Consider the following 20,763-nt stretch of genomic DNA (forward strand, 5'->3'; position numbering starts at 1 on the left):
TCATACTCCAGCAACATCACGGCAAACACCTCATTCCCTCAGAAACATTCTTATCAGGTGCAGGCCAGATCTGTTTCACCTGATTCTTGCCTATCCTGGCTCTACAGCCAAGCGTCAAGTCCAGCGCCCAGCCCCACGGGGAGTCATTGATGACACTGACCTCTGTGTCCAGCACAGACTTGGGAACCGGTGCAGGTTTGACCCACGGCATTGGTTAATAACCTTGTTATTAATCATCTTTGCCACTTCTCTGGTGCCTCCCATCTGTGGATCCAGAAGCACTTTGCAAGCTGCAGTGAACCACAGCGATGGTGTGGGTTATGAAGGGTATCTCCATCTCACAGCTGGGAACAGAGGACCTCAAAGGGCTGTGCAATCAGTGCTCAGGAGATGTGGGCTCCTGGCAGAACACGGTCCCACAGCCACAGATGACTCTTGCCAGTGCACAGAACCTGCTCCCACCGTCACCCTGAGCACATGGGAAACGTCCTCCTGCCATGGGGCTGCGGCGTGGGGAGGGAGCCGCAGTGGTGCTGTGCTGCCTGCCTGGAAATGGTACAGAGAAATGACCTTGTTCGAGCTCAAGGATGTGCTGGGTGTGGGAATCGCAACAGAGAAACAGCGGGGGAAGATGTTTCCATGCTGCAGATGCTGGAATTGAACCACCCTTATCAACCCAGGGCTGTGCAATGGTGAGCTCAAATGATCAGACTGCTGCTCTGTCTGTGAGCTTGGGTCAAAATCCCAGCAGAGATGGTGGCCAGCTTGAGCATGGGGGTTTGTGCTACTTACAGGGCTGCTCGGCTCGGGCGGGCATCGCCGTGCTGCTCTCCATGATACCAGCACATCCCATGAGACTCCAATGGGGAAGGTTGCAGTGTTGGCGACTGAGCATGGAGCTAGAACATGGGTGTCCAGGGCCCCTCCTGGGGTCAGCCTCTGAACCCTCCAAGCCAGTGGGTTCAAGCTGCAGCCCTAGACAGAGCCAGGTAAAAGGAAATGTTATATCTGAGTCTGCGATCCTAATCTTGCCACAGTGAGATCCCGTCCTCACCCCTTTCTGTCCTTCGTAACTTTGGAAAATAAGAGTTATGCATTTGACCTATTCCATCCTCACGTAAAACAGCAAGGCAAGATCCACAGAGTGAGGTATTCCCTTTTATTAGACCAGCTGGAAGCACTAGAGGGGAAAAACCAGACACGTTATTAATACCCAAACTCCTCTTCAGACAGTGTGTGTAAGAATATTCCACACTGTGGTCTGCGACTGAATTTTCTGCTGATTTAATGATATCTTAAAGAGATGTCCTACAACCTAAACTGAACATTCACAGATCAGTATGGTTTATGTCTCAGTCTGTACGTTAGCCACAAGAAAAGCACAGAAGGAGCCCTCGGCGGTCCCACATTGCACTGCACAAAACCCTACTGGGAGTGCAGAGGGAACAACCAACAAACTTCTTACATGGCAGAAATGCCTTGTCAGATAAAAACGTTTTTCAAACAGAAGGTTTTCAGTTCTACATCACTGCACCTTCAACCCCCAGAAACGGAATTTAGAGCAATTTTTCAGTACTGATGTGGTGTTTTTTTTAATCGATAACTGTTCTTCAGTACTAAAAAACGTCTGGCTTTGCCTTCTGAAGCATTGGAAAAACAAACATCCCCTTAAACTTTGAGGGCAAAGCCAGCATCTCCCCCCTCCTCCCTCGCTGCAGTTTCCAGTGCAACGTGTTTTAAAATAGGGAGTAAAAAGAAGAATCAGCATAGTTCAGTGCTGTGTCTTCCCAGTAATGCTGGCTTTGGAGCGCACCTCGCTAGGCTCCAAGTGCAGCTTAGGCAAGCCTGGCTTGCAGGGAACTGGCAGAAGTGGTGCAGCCCTATCAAGACAGGCTGGATCGTGCATCAGTAAGATTGGTCCATAGGGTTAGATTGAAACCTATATTACAAATTATGGCAGTGAGGAAAAAGCTCCTCATAGACCCCTGTATATTTGAGAGCAGGCAGACGATCCTGCAGGGAAGATGAGGCAGAGCAGTTCGCTCCACCAGCACAACGCTGCTTTAAGGTGGAATCACGCAGGAGTTTTTCCACCGAGAAGTGCTTTGAATACAGCAGGGTTTGCAGACACGCACATGGTGGAAAACAGGTTGGGTTGTCTGTTTTTAAGGGTTGTTATGGTCAAACCCAGGTGATGGGATGGGATTGATTGGCAGGGGCTTGGAGACCCGGACATCACGGCTGGCCGCACTCCCGGCTCGGCTCGCCGGATCCCAGTCAATGCACACAGGATCTCTGCATCTCCCTTTCTGCCGCAGTCCAACAAGGCTGTTTCTTGAGAGTGTTAAGGAGCTAAATTCATAAACACATGAAATTTGCTCCGAGATCTCTGTGGGATGGGAACACAGCGTGCCAAGGCAGCGCACCTTGGAGTGCGGCGGGTGCTAGCCTGGTAACCGCAGGTTATTGTGCTTAGGGGAATTAGACTCCAGGATTCTGACCTGGTGCAGCCAGAAGGGTGTAACAGCCCCTCCACTGTGTAAATATCATCCCCAGCTCCGTTAGCGAGGGGTCCCTGTGGTGGGGAGAAGCTGAGACACACACCGATACCATTCAACAATTGGTTATCAGGGGTTTTTGTCCCTACCAGAGGCTCTCTGGGGGAAGCTGGGGGCATTTGCCTTTTATCCAACCTTATTTTAAGGCTCTCATTTCTCCTCACCTCCCTTCCATACTTTGTGTTTTGGCAGGGGGGAACACAGCAAACAGCACAACTGATTAAGAACTCTACTGTGCCTATTTGCTTTCCAGCCCGCCCAGCCGTAATGGGAGCAGTGGTCACTTTCCGAAGAACTGGATATATCCAACTCAGGGAGCAGGAATCAGAGCCATGCAGATAAGGCTGTCATCAGAGATAACAGCAGTCAACAACTCCCAGCATCATTATCTCAGCAAAGGGAAAAAGCAGGCAGCTCCCCTTAATATACAAAGTGCAGCGGTTATATATGTCTCCTTTACAATGATAGATGGGAAGGGATAAAGGGGGAAATCTAACAGAAAGCCTTCAAAGCCAGCCTGCCTCACATCCAAACTGGGAATGTGTTTCCATACGGGCAGCCTCCCCCAGCCCGCACCCGCTGGCCGAGCACGGTGCCTTCGGCAAAGCCGCTTCGCCGACGTGGCTCTGAGCGAGGGCTTTTATTTCCCCCCTCTCCCTTGGCGAGCAGAATTCCTTAAGATGGAATAATGAAGCGGCAGTTGTCAAACACGCCGAACTGGAAGGCAAACAAATTGGCTGGATCAGGCCTTTTGAACTTGAAAAAATAAATAGAATAAACGTGAATTTATTTGCAGTGGTTTGATTGCTCTCTGAAACCATCACACTGCTAAGCCCCTTTTTACCTTATAATCAAACTCCAGGAGCAGAACACACTCCGGCGTGTCGCCACGGGATTTAACAGGCTGCATCCTCCTCACCGTGCACACACCATGCACGAAACAACGCTCCCTGCCACAGCCTGCTGCCTCCGAACAGCGACCACAACACCGAACAGCACCGAAACACCAGCCCTAACGCAACGACGGGATGTAATTCCCCCTTTCCAACACGCAGGCCAGTTTGTGAAGCCCCAGATGAGCCGATCCCCACAGAAACACCTTCATCAAAGCCCCAGAGGAAGCAAGGCAAATAAATAAGTCAAAACGCAGGGTAAAAGGAAAGTGGCAAAATCCTAACTAAAACGTCTGGCTCTGATTTCTTTATGTGCATTTCTGAAGTGAGAAGAAGCACACACAGAAGGGCATTTAATTAAATCAAAGGGTAAAGGAAGGGGTTGCCGTGCAGCTTGCTATTATGTTACAGTTCACTAAAATGAAAACTTATTTTTAAACCTCTGGTATTAATTTGAGATTATTCAGATACTTAATTAAAAGTGCAGCATGTGTTAAATATTATTTCAACAAAGATTATCATCAAAACCCTATGTAATAAGATCCTTCAATGCTTAGAGCGATATTTTATGCAAATTTTCTATGCCACCAAATGAAGGGCTCTTCAATTCTTTTTTTTTCCCTTCTCTTCTTCATTTGCTGCAGCAAAACGTTCCAGGCAGGAAGGAAAGTTTCTGGAATAAGGAGGGTACTACAGATAATGCAGCAAAGAGCAGCGCGGTGGTGGTCACGTTTCTGGGCTCAGCTCCCTGCCTGATACCACTTGGCAATAAAGGACTAGATCAAACAGGCTCCCATCAGAGCTGAAGGGCTGAAATTTGCTCCTACTGAGGTTACAGATGGGGTAAGCCAGAGTACATTTGCCCTGGCAAAACCCTGCCAGAGTAAGAGAGGCAGGAACTTGTGCATCAGGAACGAACCAGCTCTTTATACCTGGATCACATAAGGTAACGAGGATTCCAGGGCAAAGAATATGTTTTCTCTGTGAGATTTCTGCTGTGGCCTTTACTCCTGGTGACTGGAGTCAGTGAAGTAGATGGCAACTAAACCTGCAAGATTAAGGTTCAGTGCTAAGTTTTCGGTGTCGCTTACGTAGTTATGGTTATTATTATTTCTTCAGGAAAAAGAAAGAAAGCGCATTACTTGCTCTGAGTGGCACTCTTCTGCCTGAAACCAAGCAAATAAAAAGCCCAGAAAAACCAGGCACAGAGTCCCCTTTCACACAACGGCTTCGTCAGCCCTGCCACAAGCAGACTTCATTTATTGATCGGTGCTGCACTTACTCTTTAACGAACACAGGTCCCCAGCAAAGACCTCATTGTTTAAAGCGAACGCAACAGTCGAGGACTTGCACGTCCTTTTATAACCTATAAAACACCGAAATGCCACAATACACAACAACCTCAAAAAGAATCGTGCTTGTTGCTCAGTGTGTATCTAATACAGGGGTTTTCTAAACACCGGGAACAGCTTCCATTTACTAGAAGCTGCTGTCACAACATAGGAAAAGCAACTACTTTCAGTTTCGGGAATAGTTCAAGCCATCATCAAAAAGCAGCACGAAAAGCTCCCAGAGCACCAACTACCAACAAGTATGTTTTCAGTGCATTAAAGTCTCTGCCCCTAACACCCCAGCCTCTCTCTTAGCTCCTTCACCCTGAGTTCACATCTGTCGGCAGCCCAAGAGCCCCTCCGAAATGACAAGCCATGTATTCACCGTGCTGCAGTCACAGACCCCGAGAACAGTGATGGAAACTGCTGAAGGTGCGTTGTAACAACGGCTGCTGGGTCGGGGGAAGCTGCTCCCGCAACTCGAGCAAGAGCTAATGGGGAATAATCATTAAAACCTATCGAAGTCAACAAATGGGAGCAGCGGAACGGCAGCCGTGGCTTCTCACCGGGAGCCAGGAGGGGGATTCCTCTGGAGCGGGTGAGGATTCTGTTTGCTGTCCTCAGAACAAACTGCAGTGAAGGTCTAATAAAGCGTGTTTAAGATGAACAGAAACTGTGGCTCCGAGGAGCAGCGCCCATAGGGAACCATTGCTCTGTGTGTGTTTGGCTGCAGACCCACCAGGGCAAGCAGCTCGCCCTTGCACTTGCCTGTAAAGTTCAGAGCTGGGCACCGGTGCTACAGGCTGTGGAGTAACAAATCCACATGGGATCCAAAGGTTCTGGATTGGGTTTGCTTCGGTTTTGAAAGGATTTTGTTAGCAGGCAAAGAGAGAGGTGGAAAAAGTAATAAGGCTTAAATACTGAACGTGTACTGAAAGTAGGAGAGTAAAAAGTGCTGAAATAACAACTAGAAGACAATCCACCGTGTAATTTACCCACAACTATATCTTGAAGCAAAGATCTAAGCATAACACGATAGATCACCTTGGGTTTCACACATACCCACACGCAAATAAAAAGCTACCTTTACAGGAGCTTACACATTCCACGGCTGCTCTTCAGGGGGTATTTTTGCACAACGCAGCGCTGGGGCGAGGGGTTTGGGGATTTTTTGCACATTATGGGCAGAGTTATCTAAGTCCACTGCGCACCCCCCCCACTGCACGCACAGCCCCAAACCAAACCCCTCCTCACGGCTGCTGCCACCAGGAGCACACAGGAGCGGGGCTGCGGTTCCCTGGGCGGGGGAAAGGGGCTGAGCGGTGACACCCGGGAGCGGGTCCGCGGTGCCGCTGCCCGTCCTGCCCGCGCAGGCAGCGCCAGCGGCAGGAGGCTGCTGCCCTCTATCGGCCCCAGCGCCCCGGCAGCTGCTGCCGGCTCGGGAAAGCCAAATCCTCTCTTAGACACATTTCTGCCTGGGAATGACCGACTGCCCGCACTGCCGCTTCCCCAGGGACCCGCCTATGCTTTTTCCTCTTCTTCTTCCTTTTCTTCTTCCTCTTCTTCTTCTTTTCCCACCTTTTCTTCTTCCTCCTCCTCTTTTTCATCCCCCTCTTCTTCCTCTTTCTCTTTTTCATCCTCTTCTTCTTCCTCCTCCTCTTTTTCATCCTCCTCTTCTTCCTCCTCCTCTTTTTCATCCCCCTCTTCTTCCTCTTTCTCTTTTTCATCCTCCTCTTCTTCCTCTTTCTCTTTTTCATCCCCCTCTTCTTCCTCCTCCTCTTTTTCATCCTCCTCTTCTTCCTCTTTCTCTTTTTCATCCCCCTCCTCTTTCTCTTTTTCATCCCCCTCTTCTTCCTCTTTCTCTTTTTCATCCCCCTCTTCTTCCTCTTTCTCTTTTTCATCCCCCTCTTCTTCCTCTTTCTCTTTTTCATCCCCCTCTTCCTCTTTCTCTTTTTCATCCCCCTCTTCTTCTTCTTTCTCTTTTTCATCCCCCTCTTCTTCTTCTTTCTCTTTTTCATCCTCCTCTTCTTCCTCTTTCTCTTTTTCATCCCCCTCTTCTTCCTCTTTCTCTTTTTCATCCCCCTCTTCTTCCTCTTTCTCTTTTTCATCCCCCTCTTCTTCCTCTTTCTCTTTTTCATCCCCCTCTTCTTCCTCTTTCTCTTTTTCATCCTCCTCTTCTTCCTCTTTCTCTTTTTCATCCCCCTCTTCTTCCTCTTTCTCTTTTTCATCCTCCTCTTCTTCCTCTTTCTCTTTTTCATCCTCTTCTTCCTCCCCCTCATTTTCTTCTTTGGTCCCTTGCAGCCCCACCAGGCACACGGCCCAAAGCACATCCACTCAGTGAAGCTGTCAAACTAACTTAAACTGCCGATGCCATGGCCCACTAGTCCAAATAACGTGGTAACGGCAAGAACAGCTCTTGCTCACAGCGTCACTTCCCCATACAGCCCTTGGAAACTTGCTATGGAACTGCTGAGCAACATCTCAGCATCACCGTGGGCCCTTGGTGCTTTTCCTCACTACTTTACGTGCTACAAAATGATCTCAGAATGGGATGGAGGCAATGCGGGAAGAGGGAGCACAGGATTACCACAAAAGCAGCTGATTAGATGCTTAAAAAAGATAATAGATGGGACCTGTGATGACCAAAGCGATGGGAAAAAAGGGCTTAACAAGAGAGGCACAAAACGGGCTGTGAGAGCCCCGTGTGTTGGTGCAGTCGGCCCCGGTCCTGTGCAGTGCGGTGCCTGCACAAGCACTCACCTTCAAGGAGCACAAACGTCCGCCTCACTCCTGCCCTCACTTCCAGTGGTTATGAAAATCTGGAGAAAAGCCACCAAATTAAGTTAAACCAGGGCGAGTTTGGACTCAGATTTCCAAATATAGTCATTTTAAAGGGTGAACTGTTGCTCCTCCTAATAACGCATAAAATGCTGGGGTCAGTCCTGTTTCCACTGAAGCCCTCATAAATACACATATCCAGAGTGGTGCCTAAAGAGAATTACGTGTGTGTACATCCAGGCTGCATTAAAGAAGATAAACACGCACATTTTCTGCACAAACAGGCGTATTGGGCTAAGCACTGAAACACACAAGAAAACAGGTATTTTTCTTCAGGCTTTTAAAGTAGCTGATGAGCCCGGGCACTGTGGGCTTGCAGGGGAAAAGTTAAGATCGTGATTTAAAGCAACTAAGATTGGACTGGTCTATTCAGAAAAGAAGTCGGACATCAGCTCCTAAGTACCAACATATCCTGCCTCACAGGTAACAGCTGAGAAACCAAACTGGTTTTGGTGCTAATATGAACACATGTGAGGGGTTCTCCGATGGGGGCAAGTAACTGCCGTGGTCTTGGAGTAGATTAATGCTTCAGGATGAACCATGAGGCTGCTGTCAAGAGCCATCCTTTACCTAATACTGCACTTCATTAAAACCAAACCAAGCTAATCCCTTCCTGAAGGCCTGCCAGCCTTACCTGCACCCATCCGTTAGCTCATCACAGCTTCAAGAGCAGAGGTTGCTCTTCATTTCTGCATCTGGTGGGAGGCAGGGGACAGACCCGGGTTGAAAACACAAGCTGTGGGGAGAGCGTGCGGCGCAGCAGAAGCTGGGCAGGGGCAGGGATGCTCCGTGCTGCACTTTGCAAACTTCATCCCATCTTTTTATGCTGTTGTTTGTTGCTTAGAAACAAAGGAGCCCGCAGAGAACACGGGCAGGGATGGGTGGCACGGTGAAAGTTATTACAGAGTCGCTGTAGTCAAGGTTTCCGTCACAGGGAGGTCAGCGCTCACTGCAAAGGCGCTGCGAGCAGGTCCTGCGGGTCATGTTTTATCTCCATAAACGAATGTGTCTCTGCAGTAACCGTGCATTTGTTCGCCCGCATGGAGCACGTTAACAGCTGAAATCCCAGTTTACAGCACATGCAGGGGAAAGTATATTTCAGATGCTCCCTGGTCCTACCTCTCTGCAGACATCGAGCCACCCACAGAGCCCACCCCGCGCCACTGTCTGGGCTTTGCAATGCCTGTTGAGGGGTGGTTTTAACCTCCCCACATCTATAAGCGCCTTTCCATTAACCAGCAGGATGGCTGCTGGTCTCCACCAACCTTAAAGGGACACCAGCAACACACATCTGAAACGCATTTATCCTTTTTTACCTCCGAGACAAAGCAAGGAAGAGACACCCCTCCTTGCAGAATAAAAGACAACCAAAACCATAGCATGGTGGTTATCAACTGATAGCACAGCTCGACACCAGTTATCCAAACCTGCCCTCCAAAACACGCCGTGTCCCCACCGTGCCTGTCAATGACACCAAAAGCTCTTTTCAATTATTTGAAACCTCAATTATCCCAAATTCTCCCCCTCTCCCCTATTCTGTTCAGATAATTGAGGTTGCACGGAACACACTCGCAGCCGGTGAGGAGAGCAAGCATTATCTTTCAGCTGATACAACTATCAATAGCAAGTGTACAGCATATACTACAAAGGCTTTATTGTGCATATGTAGGGAGATAGAGATGAGATACGGCTCGGGGAGGCAGTTTGTCTGGTGGTTACAGTACAGAGTTGGGTGTCATGAGACCCAAGTTTTAATTACTACTTCTGCTCCCGACTCTGTGCCTCAGATAAACCGCTCGCTGTCTCTACGTGCCAGCATCCCACCCTGCAGAAAAAGGGCACTGTGAGAATTACCCACCTTTGTCAAGTACTTTGATATCCTCAGATAAACAGCTTTCTATGCCTAGCTGCTGGGTATTACTGTCCATTTAATTGCATTTTTAGAACTCTTTGGGAAGAAAGGACTGGAAAAAAAACCAGCTGAAAACATTGAAGTGGCAGAACCTTGGATTGGCAAAGCCTGGCACAGAGCTCAGCAGAGCTGGGCTGCTTCAAATCCGGACAGACCTGGCTCTTTAAACATCGGCTGCCAAATGTAATGTGACCGGTACGAACAAGCTGTTCCTGTGCTAGGTACAAACTACCCGACGCAGATTCATACTTACTGCCGCAAAATCCTTGTGCCTCACCAAAACCAGGTACCAGTACCTGGTATTTGAACAATAACAATGCAGATTTCACTAAAGCAATAATCTGTTCATGCTCAGTGTGCTCTGACCAAAGTAATTTTGTTTAAAGTCCCAACACTTTCCACATAGAGGAGCCGGCATTCATATGAATCCTCCCCTCGGGTGAAGCCAAGCACCGTGACCAGGAAGGGTGCCAGGCTCAAACAGCACATCTTCAAATGAATGCTTGCACCACATACAATACACAAAGATAATAGAAAATAAGGGTCTTTGAATGATGATAAGCCTCCTGATTGCAGGTGAGGGACTGCACAAAGCTGTGCGTGCAGGTACAATACACCCGGATGCAGTGCAGCTGTATCCATAATCACCATCCACCAACCTCCTTAAGAGCAGGTAGAACATGCCCTGCGAGGTAAGGAGATGGCACCTGCTGCTCTGCTATCTTTCAGCTTTGTCTTATAAGCATCTGAAATTCGGGTTTAGGGCTTTTCCGTGCAGCGATTCCTGCAAATCAGCCTTCTTGGCTGGAGTGCTGAGGTGAGGGGAAGAAATCCCGCGCTCACTTAAAGCCTTTTATTTCCCTTGTAACATGGACATCTTGGAGAGCAGATTAGCCAAAGGAGAAAAAAATAAAAAGCAAACGGTATTACTGGTGACCTAATCCTTCCTCTCAGAAAAAGAAAGGGGAAAGAAAGCCTCTTGTGATCTCCAAGGAGGAACTTGCCTTGTAAACTAGTCTCCTGTTTGAAACGGAAACAAGAATGTGAATCCTGATACAGAGAGGCTACCAAAGGCAGGGAACAGCTTAACGGGCCGGAGATTTTCCCTTTCAGTGCAACGCAGGGTATTACACAGGTCCTGCCTCTGCTAGAAAAAACAGGCCGTGAAAACTTAACAGGTTATAAGATCCTTTGGCCACAAAGGCACCCGAACGCGGTTATTTTTATGCACCAGGCAGGAGCGTAATCTGTGTCCAAGTTTATAAACTGTGGGCTTGTAGTTCATTAAAAGGATTCAGTTACTGGCTCCTCTCTCTGAGGTTATTGTATCCAACCCCCACCACATGCATTTACAGCCCTTTCAAACCTGCCCCTCTATAAAACCAGGAATGCTGCCCCTGCCCCCTCCTCCCCTTAGGGAATGGGGGCAATCAGTGTTAGATTAACCAAATATTTGAAGAAGGGACCCATTTTTACCAGCAAATGTTATTTGGAATAAAAGTTTGCACTTCCTCAAAAGTGCTTGGATGAAAGAGCACGGAGGCAGCACGCTGGCTGCCGCTGCCCTCCTTTCCAGTAAGGAATCCCAGGTCTGGGGTGAGTCCAGGGCAAAACTAAGGACAACCCCAAAACCCTTCAAAATCTCTTGGTCTCAACTCCACGCAGCTCCTTCTCTGTACCAGGGCAGACAATTGGCCCATTGAGCCCAGGTTCCCCTCCAGCTTTAACCAGCTAAATCACCCCTAATAGCCAATTTACCAGATGAATTTAACTTCCCTTCCTGCATGTCAGCACCCATGACCAGGCTGCTGCTCCCTTCATCTCCCACGGCCCAGAAGTGCTGGCGGGGTATGGGTTACTGCAGCTTCTTTGACCTTCCTGCATCCACACCATGGATATGCTCAGAGCATCCTGGTGGCATCACTGTGGAGGAGCTGAGCAGAGGATCTGAGCACCACTGGCCCCAACACATGGACATAACCACTATGGGAAGCTTCCAGGAATACTCCCACCTTCATGAGCTCATTTTAATCTCCAGGAGCACAAGCACCAGCGAGAGCCTGCACGGTGAGGAACGAATGCAAATGGAATGTCACTGCGGCAACAGCCAAGTCATTTCTTAAATTCCAGGTATTATGTTCAGACTTCTTTCTTGGCATCATTCCCTGACTCCTCTTCAAGTATCCTATGTCCGTGGCTTCCTATAACATGGTGGCAGATGCCATTCCGATAGGAAACCAGAAATTCCTTCCTGACCCAGATTATGTCATGGCCCTGAAATGCAAGATCAAATCCAATCCAGCTACCTGTCCATCTCCAGACTGCCTATCAATTAGCATTAGACACTAATTTGATTAAACCAGTATGTTGAAATTTTATTTGATTCCACCTAAGGAGTATAATTCCCCCTGCGTGTTCTCTGTAACCCACTAATTTTCCAATGGAATGGGAAACACAGGTTGGGATTTTGGAGGCTATTTCTTCTACTTGTTAACATGTGAGCTGAAAACCACAGTAAAAAATAAATCCATGCAACTTGGTGGAATGAGATTTGCCAGTTTAAGAGAAAACAGCTTTTTACAGAATAACCCAGATGGGGGCAAAAAAATAGTCTACATTTAACTCTGAAACCTGAAGTGTTCTTTGAGGGAAAACGAATACATTTTAGCCTTAAAGGGATCACAGACTGCAATTATATAATTCTTGTCAACTGATGTTAAAGATAGGCTGGAAAGAATGTATGCTGAGGCCCTGCAATAAAACGAGCTCCTTTACTCCTTTCAAATGTTTGCAAGCCTTGGAGGTTATCCAAAGGTCGAATACAGGAAAAGTCTTGGTGAACAGAAAACATAATCATGAGCTTTTTTAATACGGGCTCTTTTTGTAATAAAATGAAATTATGGTAAGGGAAGGGAGGGCGGGCTCTGCCTCCTCAGATCTAGGGCCAGGGGGGCTGAGGTTTAATCAGACGCTGCTGTTCTCTCCTCCCCAGCCTGTCACTGGACACAGGAAGAAGCCAGCAGAGGTGCGCTGGATGCTGGGGGTGCTGCAGGACCCGGGCCTGGCACCGAACCCCTCGACTTTGCTGCAACACAAGGACACGGCTCTCGAGGGGGAGGTGGAGGGAGACCTTCATCACCAGGCGGTAGATCCCCAACACCCTCCCCTCCCATTATATCAGGGGGCTGCTTCCACATTTCACACACAGAACGGCTCCATACGATGCCGCAACTGCCACCAACGTGCCACCGCTTCTGGGTGCCCATCGCCACCTCTTACTACAACACAGACTTACCTGCACCTCAGAGGCTGAAAAAACAACAAATGCTGTTTTTCCTCTCAAAACGCAGGAGTTTCTTTCGCAGATCATCCTGCACCGCCTGGGGAAAGTCATTCATGCTGGCAAGTCCACCACTGCGCTCTGGAGATCTGCTTCCCATTTCCTCGTTTTCTTCTGGATGACTTCTGTCCTGCATTTCACCATTATCAGTGTGGATGGAGGGACCTTCCCCATTCCCTGCTCCAGATGAATAAGCAGAATTAGAAAATAAATAAGGAAAAAGAGATGATACCTACCGTCCCCATGTAGGCAAGAAACACCCATCAGAGCTGGAGCAAGCAGGCACACTGGTCACCTGCCCTGTTGGGATGTGAAACCAGTTGACATCACCGTGTTTCCACGACCATCTCTTGGCCTACAGGCGCACAAACTTGACCCCACATTTACAGCATTTCTTTTCTCTATAGTTTCATGCCAAGAGCTTGTTTTCCAGCACAAACAGCACACTTTACTCTAGGTTATCTTTGGGGAAGAGGTGCAGAGCTGCCATTTCATAAAACCAGGAGACAAGAGCTTTTGAAAGACCCTGAAATGGGTGCGGAATACAGTATATCTTTATTTTTAATAGCACGGACAGTTACAAAAGAGATGCAACCAGCAGCCCTATTGCACTTGAGGAGCTGTCATGGTGCCACGGTACCTGTTCCCCATCAGGCATGGTCCCGAACACCAGCTCTCCTTCATTTCATTTCACCTTGCCCTCTTCCACCCAGTCCTCCTCCTGCTGCTGAGTGGTGTTCTTCGGCTTTAGCCACGTGCTGCTCCTCTTCTCTTTGAGCTGAAAAGCCAAGAGAATAAATACATGAGTGCTGGAAAGGTCACTAGAAAGTAAGCTGCTGATATGTAAAAGTAAAGGTCCCTATTCACAGGCTGCTTTAGAGAATTGTTTGGCATGTGCCTAAATCCAGCCAACCTCCACAAGACATAAAACCACACCGGAACTCAAACACACACTGAAGAGCCTTTCCTGACCCCCCAGAACTGGGGGGGTAAGCTCAAAGATTATCCTCCAGCAACACCATGCACTCAGGACAGCTCTGGGGCCCAGGAAACAGCGCTAGCAACAAGCTGACCCTGCAAACCAAGATGAAACCAGAGCCTGGGGAGATGAGATCCAGATTTCCCTGCGAGCAGAAGGTGGATGCTCAGTGGTGCTGCAGGCAGGCAGCTCTTCAAAAGAGCTCCACACATGGGAACGAATACGTCCAAGGGCCTCACACCCAATGGGGAGCTGCTGGGTGCCAAACACATCTGACAACGTGGTGCTCGGAGCGGGCACCGAGCCCTGACAAACCCGAATCCCAGCCCTGCTGAAAATCCATCACCACGTCGTCAATGTTAACAGACAGGTTTTCCAAATGGGAAAGGCGCGCTTATCCCCTCGGTGAGTGCACGAACCACACAAGACATAATTGCTCAAATGTCAAATAAAAACTCTCGGCTGAGTAAACACCACGCGTGGACCTTTTTTGATCCCCAAATATGAATGCTTTGGAGCGGGATGAGCATGTGGCCAGCGGGCTGTAATGGAGAGTGCTTTGTAACCTTAACTACACCAGGCGTGATAAAGTGCCCAGTGCCATGAAAAAGAGCTCATCTGAAAGGCAGAGGGAAACCAGATGGGAAAAGAGCACAAACTCTCAGCAGCAATTTCAGGGATTTTTTTTTTTTTTTGATTGCTTTCAATATTTCCACATTGAAGATCTCTCCCCATAGGCTGAAGGTGCTGGAGCTGCAGCCTCCCAGGCCACGGGGTATAGGTGAGCCTGGATAAGGGAAGGATGCACCTGGGCGAACCTGGGGCTGTGGGGTGTCTACCTCAGCTATTGCTGATTGCAACACCTTGGCTGCTTGTGACACTGCAATCCTTTCTGCTGCCCGGGCACACGCTGCACCAACTTTGGCCTCTGGGTATTCCCATGTTTCCGCCACAACTGCCGCTGCTCCTTGAGGACCTGTTCCACCTGGACCTGCTCCCTTTGGGCTTTCCACCTCCCCTCTTGCCGCTGCTTTGTCCCCTCCTTCCACCTCGGCTGCCGATGCTGCTGCCTCCTCTGCTCCCGCTGGCGCTGCGACAGTCAGCGGTTCCATGTCCCCCGCAAGGTCGCCAGCAGAGTCAGAGCGCTGGCCTGGATCCTGTTGGTAAAAATGGAGAGCGTGAAGCAGCACAAGTGCGTTGCTGGCATCACTGCAAGTGGACTGGTGACACGAACCTGGAGCCAGCAAGGGCTGCTTTCCACAGCGTGTCACTTCTGTAGAGACACAGAGCACCCATGCGGGAGCACAGCTTTGCCTCCAGCATCCCAGCCCCATGTCCTCCTGTGGGTCACAGACTGAACTGAGAGCAAGCACACGACTGGCCAGCAAAACATCTTCAGTGCCTCGTATCAGGTGGTTTGTGCAGCATTCAGAGACAAAGAGGAGAATAAAAGGAAGGCTGGCTCTTTCCAAAGATATGTTTCCTTAATATCCCAGGAAAAAAACTGAATGCAGCTTGTGCAGAGAAAACTGCACAAATTCCAGGGAACACACAAGTCAAACATGTTTTTTCAAGCTGTCCTGCCCTGGCCAGCCTCCTACAAAAAGACCCCAAGGGACATCCCCAACAGCAGGCCAGTCTCGAAGTCAGGATAAGTCTGAGAGGTGATCCTGGATGGAGTAAATTGTATTAACTCAGCTTAGGAGCACGAGTGCAAGTTTAAGAGTCAGGAAGAGCCACTGAGTCTGTCCAAACGCACTGGTTTGGGCAAAAACCCCATTGCTTGATTAATTGCCATGTTTTGTCTCATGTCTCCCACAGAGCCCAGAGCAGGCACTGGCTTAACACGCAACCGATTTCTGTGCGTACGATGACACAGTGATACAAAGGGATTCCTGCAGCATGGAGGCATCCTCACACTGGCTGTCACCCTGCCAGCACAGCACCAGGGCTTGGCTGAGCTCAGCACCCCCTGCACACCTCCACGGGCAGTCCCAAGGAAAGGACAAGTAACGCTTGTCAGATGTGCTGAGCAACTGCGATCCGCGGGGGACCCTGATGCAAGCGCACGAGGATGCTGGCTGTTCCCGGATCACACATGCTCCACAAACCATGAGCAGGGAGCTGGGGCTGGCCTGATGAAACACTGATGACACCGCCGTTCGATGCCAATTAGCATCAGGAACTGAAAAAGGGGTGGAAAAGCAAGGTGGAAAGCTATGAAAGGATGGGATGGATTAAATGAGATGTGCTGGGGTAGGTAAAGGGGGAACATGACAGAGAGAAGGGGAAAAGGAGAGCTGAGAATGCAGAGAAGAAAAACCAGAGAGTTTTGCCCACGTACAATTAGAGGGAAGACTGGGGGTTGAAAGCCACCTGAAGCACCCCGCCACGCACACCTACATCCTTGTCAGTCAAGTCACTTGCTCATGCCACTGAACAAGCTACCTGCATATCTGCTTCATTAAATAGTAACCCTGTAGGTCTGCTGACAAGAACATACTTCTCTCCCCTTTGGTAATTAGCCCTGAAGGCTGGTCACGCTCACTGGCCATGAAACGCTGCAACAGGCAGCCTTTTCATGCCACAAGCTTTACCTTTGTCCCTGTCTGTTCCCATCAGCCTGCTGAAGGCAGGCACGATGCCTGCCCGACACGGGCGCTCCCCGCCTGGGCCCATGCCCTCCCCTGCCGGGGCTGTCTCTCAACAGGGCAGATATGAGCTCGCTGGGTCAGGGGACTTCAAGCCTTTTCCTTCTGCTTGGGAAAACAACAAGGGCAGGCTCCGGAGTGGCAATTCCCTGCCAGGCAGGCGCAATGTGAAATGCTGGGAAGAGGAAAGGTCTTACGAGGCTCCAGAGATACAGGAGAGGAAGCGCAGGGTTTTGTGTAAGGAGCTGGGCAGGAACTGAAGGCTCAGCCCCGCTGCACAAGGCTGAGCACATGGTTTGCTCCGCAAACCTCACCCAGGGCCCAGCAGCTTTCTCTGTTATGCCACCGAGGGCAGGAATTGCCTACCCACTGCACGTGTCAGTCAGGGCAAGGCTCTGGCCCCAGTTAGTGATACAGTCATGAAAGCAATAAAGACCCAAATCCATTTTAACAGACGTAAAACACCTCCCGAAGCTCCTGCAATGTGGGCTGAGTTAGGCTGAAGCTGACATGAACTCAGTGGAAGGGATTAAAATGGTTTGTTGGGTTTTGCTGCCTCTTTTTAAATCACTCTCCCTGTCAGAAACCAAAGGAGGCAGGTTTGTAACACTTCCCCCTTTCAAAGGCATTAGGAGCCTGAAAAGCAGCCTGCATAGCCCAGAGCTCTCGCTTTATGATCACATTTCCCCTCCAAAATAGTTTGGAGATAAATTCCAGGCACCTCAGCAAGGAGAACAGTGCAAAGATTAAAACCAAACCTATTCCCAAGCAATTCTGGGCAGCCTGTTCCAGTGGTGGGACCACGGACCTGGGAATGAACCTTCAGCTCTGCTCTGACTGAAGACCTTGAGTAAGCCCCTCACAGCCAATTTAACCTCACAAGCTCCAGTTTAACCTCCTAAGTTGCCTCTGGAGCACCAGAATATCCCCCCGCTGTCCCCAGGAGAGCAGGCTGCCAGGCTTTCGGATCCAGCCAGTGCTCAGCTGCACCACATGGTCAAAGTCCATCACATCCCTGCCTGGATCACTCCAGTGCACACCAAGAGCATCCCCAACCTGCTTTCCCTGAGCACTCGCATACCTTGCTTGAGACTGGGAGATGCAGGTGCCTCCCGTGTGCTATAGGAGCCCTGCTCCCCTCACCAGAGCCCTGGCTGAGCCAGCTCCGCTTTCTGCTCTGCAGCAACTCCATTCATTCAAGGACGCAGCTTGCAAAGCCCCTTGTTAACATCTCTCCCACCACTTGGCACTCATGCAGTTGCCCCCAGTCATTTGTTTATGTCTGACTAATGCGCATTGCTTCAAAATGGGTTTGAAGCTAATGCTGTGCCTCCCAATTAAATGTTTGATGGAATGACATCAAAACCAAAACAGACAGAACAAACCATTTCCCTTCGATAACCCGACCACATAGGACAAAACTCACTATTATAAGACTCTGGTTGCTTAGACTTGCCTGACTTTAATCTTTCAAATTGAAGCTTTCCATGCTGCCCTGGCTGGACCTGGGGGTGAAAATTTCATCTGATGCAGTTCATCCACTACAGGAAAACCTTTTATCCAAGTTAAAAACCCCAACAACCCCAACCAACTGATACCTCTTTGCAAGTGTTGGACAGAGCAGTCTCAGTGCTATAGCTCGGAGCACTGCTTTTGAATGTGGCAGGAAGATCACAGTGGTACCAGGGAGTAATCCTTTAAAGGGAGAGTAACACACCTTTGGCCAAGCCATGAGCCCCTGCAAACTCAGTGTGCACGTGACCCATAGAGATCTGTGATAGCTTGGCAGCAAAATTCCTTTTCGAAGTCCTGACTCCACAATCTGAATATTCGGTTTGTGCAGTTTGGGTTTTCTTCAACGTAATCTGTAAAAATAGCCAGTGACCTTTAGTGACATCTAAACAGGCTCCCGGCTTCCTTCCATGGTTTGAAGACTAAAACAATAGCCCCAAAGAAATGACTCAATTCTACACACACATGTACGCGATGCCTGGGGAATCGCTGGTGGCTGGGCAGTGGGAACAAGAAGGAGATTCACGCAGTTCCAGTGTGTGGTGGGTTGAGGCAGTTTGGGGGATTCAGGCTGAGGTGTAGCAAGGCCATGCCAAGTGCAAGGTCCTACACCTGGGTCGGTGCAGTCCCAGGCACAGCTGCAGGTTGGGCAAAGGAGAGATTCAGAGCGGCCCTGCAGAGAAGGACTTGGGGGTGCTGGTCGATGAGAAAATGAACATGAGCCAGCTTCCACGTGCGCTCACAGCCCAGAAACCAACCGTATCCTGGGCTGCATCAAAAGGAGCGTGACCAGCAGGTCGAAGGAGGTGATCCTGCCCCTCTGCTCTGCCCTCATGAGACCTCACCTGGAGCATTGTGTGCAGTTCTGGTGTCCTCAACACAAAAAGGGCATGGAACTGCTGGAACAAGTCCAGAGGAGGCCACGAGGATGATCAGGGACTGGAGCACCTCCCGTATGAAGACAGGCTGAGGAAGTTGGGGCTGTTCAGCCTGGAGAAGAGAAGCTGCGTGGGGACCTCAGAGCAGCCTTCCAGTACCTGAAGGGGGCCTATAGGGATGCTGGGGAGGGACTCTTCGTCAGGGACTGCAGTGACAGGACAAGGGGTAACGGGTTCAAACTTAAACAGGGCAAGTTTAGATTGGATCTAAGGAGGAAATTCTTTCCTGTGAGGGTGGTGAGGCACTGGAATGGGTTGCCCAGGGAGGTTGTGAGTGCTCCATCCCTGGCAGTGTTCAAGGCCAGGTTGGATGAAGCCTTGGGTGGGATGGTTTAGTGTGAGGTGTCCCTGCCCATGGCAGGGGGGTTGGAACTGGATGATCTTGAGGTCCTTTCCAACCCGAACTATTCTATGATTCTAAGGCAACGTCCCCCCAGCACTGCTCCACACACACCAAGCAGTGTGAGGATGCCTCTAAGTTTTGGGTGAAAGACAACACTGGACTAGAAAACCTTTTCTGTGCTGCCAGGGACTTGGTGCTCCCCTTCCTGAGCTCTCAGCTTAATGCTTGCCTTGCACTGAGCCTCCCAGCTGACTAGCACTGCCTGTCCTGTCTTTCAGCATGGCAGAGTGGAGGATCTGTGCTCCCAAACCATCATATTCCTATAGGTAGGGCAGGAGCATTAAATGACCCTTGTTCTTAAAGGAGGACTATTTCAGAGGCCTATTAGGCAAAGTTCACCTGATACCGGCCAGAAAGAAACCCTCAATAGCTCAGCTCATGGATCTGTTGCCTTTAGACCACAACCAATGTGTGTGAAACCTCAGAGAGGAAATATGTAGGATTCTGAATAAACCAGGATTCTGGAAGCGGGACCAACCTCCTGGCTGACAGTCACAACCTGACAACCACCAGTGTTCAAGGACAGTTTGCAAGTGAGTTATGTTGTCCCTCTGAAACCCCTGTCTCCTACTAACTTCTTTTCCCTATACCTGCCAAAGCTGCTATTTACCCAACATAGCCATAGCACTTGGGTCATTAAACAATGCCAATGGCAATGCCCGAGAACTCCAAGCACCTATTGTAGTACCACTGAATTCCTCCTTTGATCACCATGGTCAGAAATATCTGATTTTTATCACTCTTTAATAGCTCCCAATCAACCTTAAGGAGTTGCCACAATGCTCATGGTAGAACCTTTGTCAGGCCCTGGTAATCATTGACAAAACCAGAACAGCAGATCTCACCAGCTCAGCGTTGTCAGTTGTATGTGACCTTCTCCATGGACGTGCTACCCCAGGACGGGGTTTCAGCTTCCACGCTGAAGATTATTCTGCCTGTGTCAGAGCAGAAAAGGCTGTAAATGTAAAAGCCATTTTCTGAGCTTCCTGCAAAAGCCTGCAGAGATTAAAAGGGAAGAAAATGTGAAGCACATTGAGTCATTTCTGGAGGACACACACTCCTAAGCATGAAATAGGAACCTTCATGTTCATATGCCGCTAGCAGATCATTCCAGAGAAACACATCTCCCCCACACCTGAGACACAGAATGACTTCCTCGTAAAATTCTGCCACCTTTCATCTGTGTCCCAGATGATGCTTACAAATAATCTAGCAATATTTTGTAGTCAGTGCTATGACCCAGCCAAAACTGTACCCAGTATCTTCCCCCTGCCCCCGAGATGGTCTAACTGATGCGCATCTAACTACACCCCAAGCAGCTGCTCATTCAGCACTGAAAGCTTCTGTTTCTGACTTGAAGGGCCCATCAGCCTCAGATTTTGCCTAAGCTCTCCAGCCATACTAGTCT

At 49.4% G+C, this 20,763-nt stretch overlaps 1 protein-coding gene across 6 annotated transcripts in view; it reads right to left on the minus strand.

Moving 5' to 3' along the window:
* Positions 1-20,763, minus strand: part of LOC136018345 (uncharacterized) — a 60,486-nt gene that overhangs the window by 4,471 nt on the left and 35,252 nt on the right. For 2 of the 6 annotated variants that reach the window (XR_010614362.1, XR_010614363.1), the window contains exons 2-4: positions 20,201-20,290; positions 14,691-15,008; positions 13,387-13,650 (exon numbers count right to left, since the gene is read on the minus strand). Coding sequence is in view for 1 of the 6 variants with exons in the window: in XM_065687489.1 (XP_065543561.1) it covers positions 13,558-13,650; positions 14,691-15,008 (411 nt within the window). In the remaining 5 variants the exon portion in view is untranslated. Of the gene's footprint in view, positions 1-160; positions 291-792; positions 976-12,827; positions 13,050-13,386; positions 13,651-14,690; positions 15,009-18,219; positions 18,464-20,200; positions 20,348-20,763 lie in introns of those variants that run through there. The other 4 variants (XM_065687489.1, XR_010614364.1, XR_010614365.1 and 1 more) reach the window with 4 other exon arrangements.

The sequence above is a fragment of the Lathamus discolor genome, chromosome 7 (genome assembly GCF_037157495.1).
Source record: "Lathamus discolor isolate bLatDis1 chromosome 7, bLatDis1.hap1, whole genome shotgun sequence".
NCBI lineage: Eukaryota > Metazoa > Chordata > Aves > Psittaciformes > Psittacidae > Lathamus > Lathamus discolor.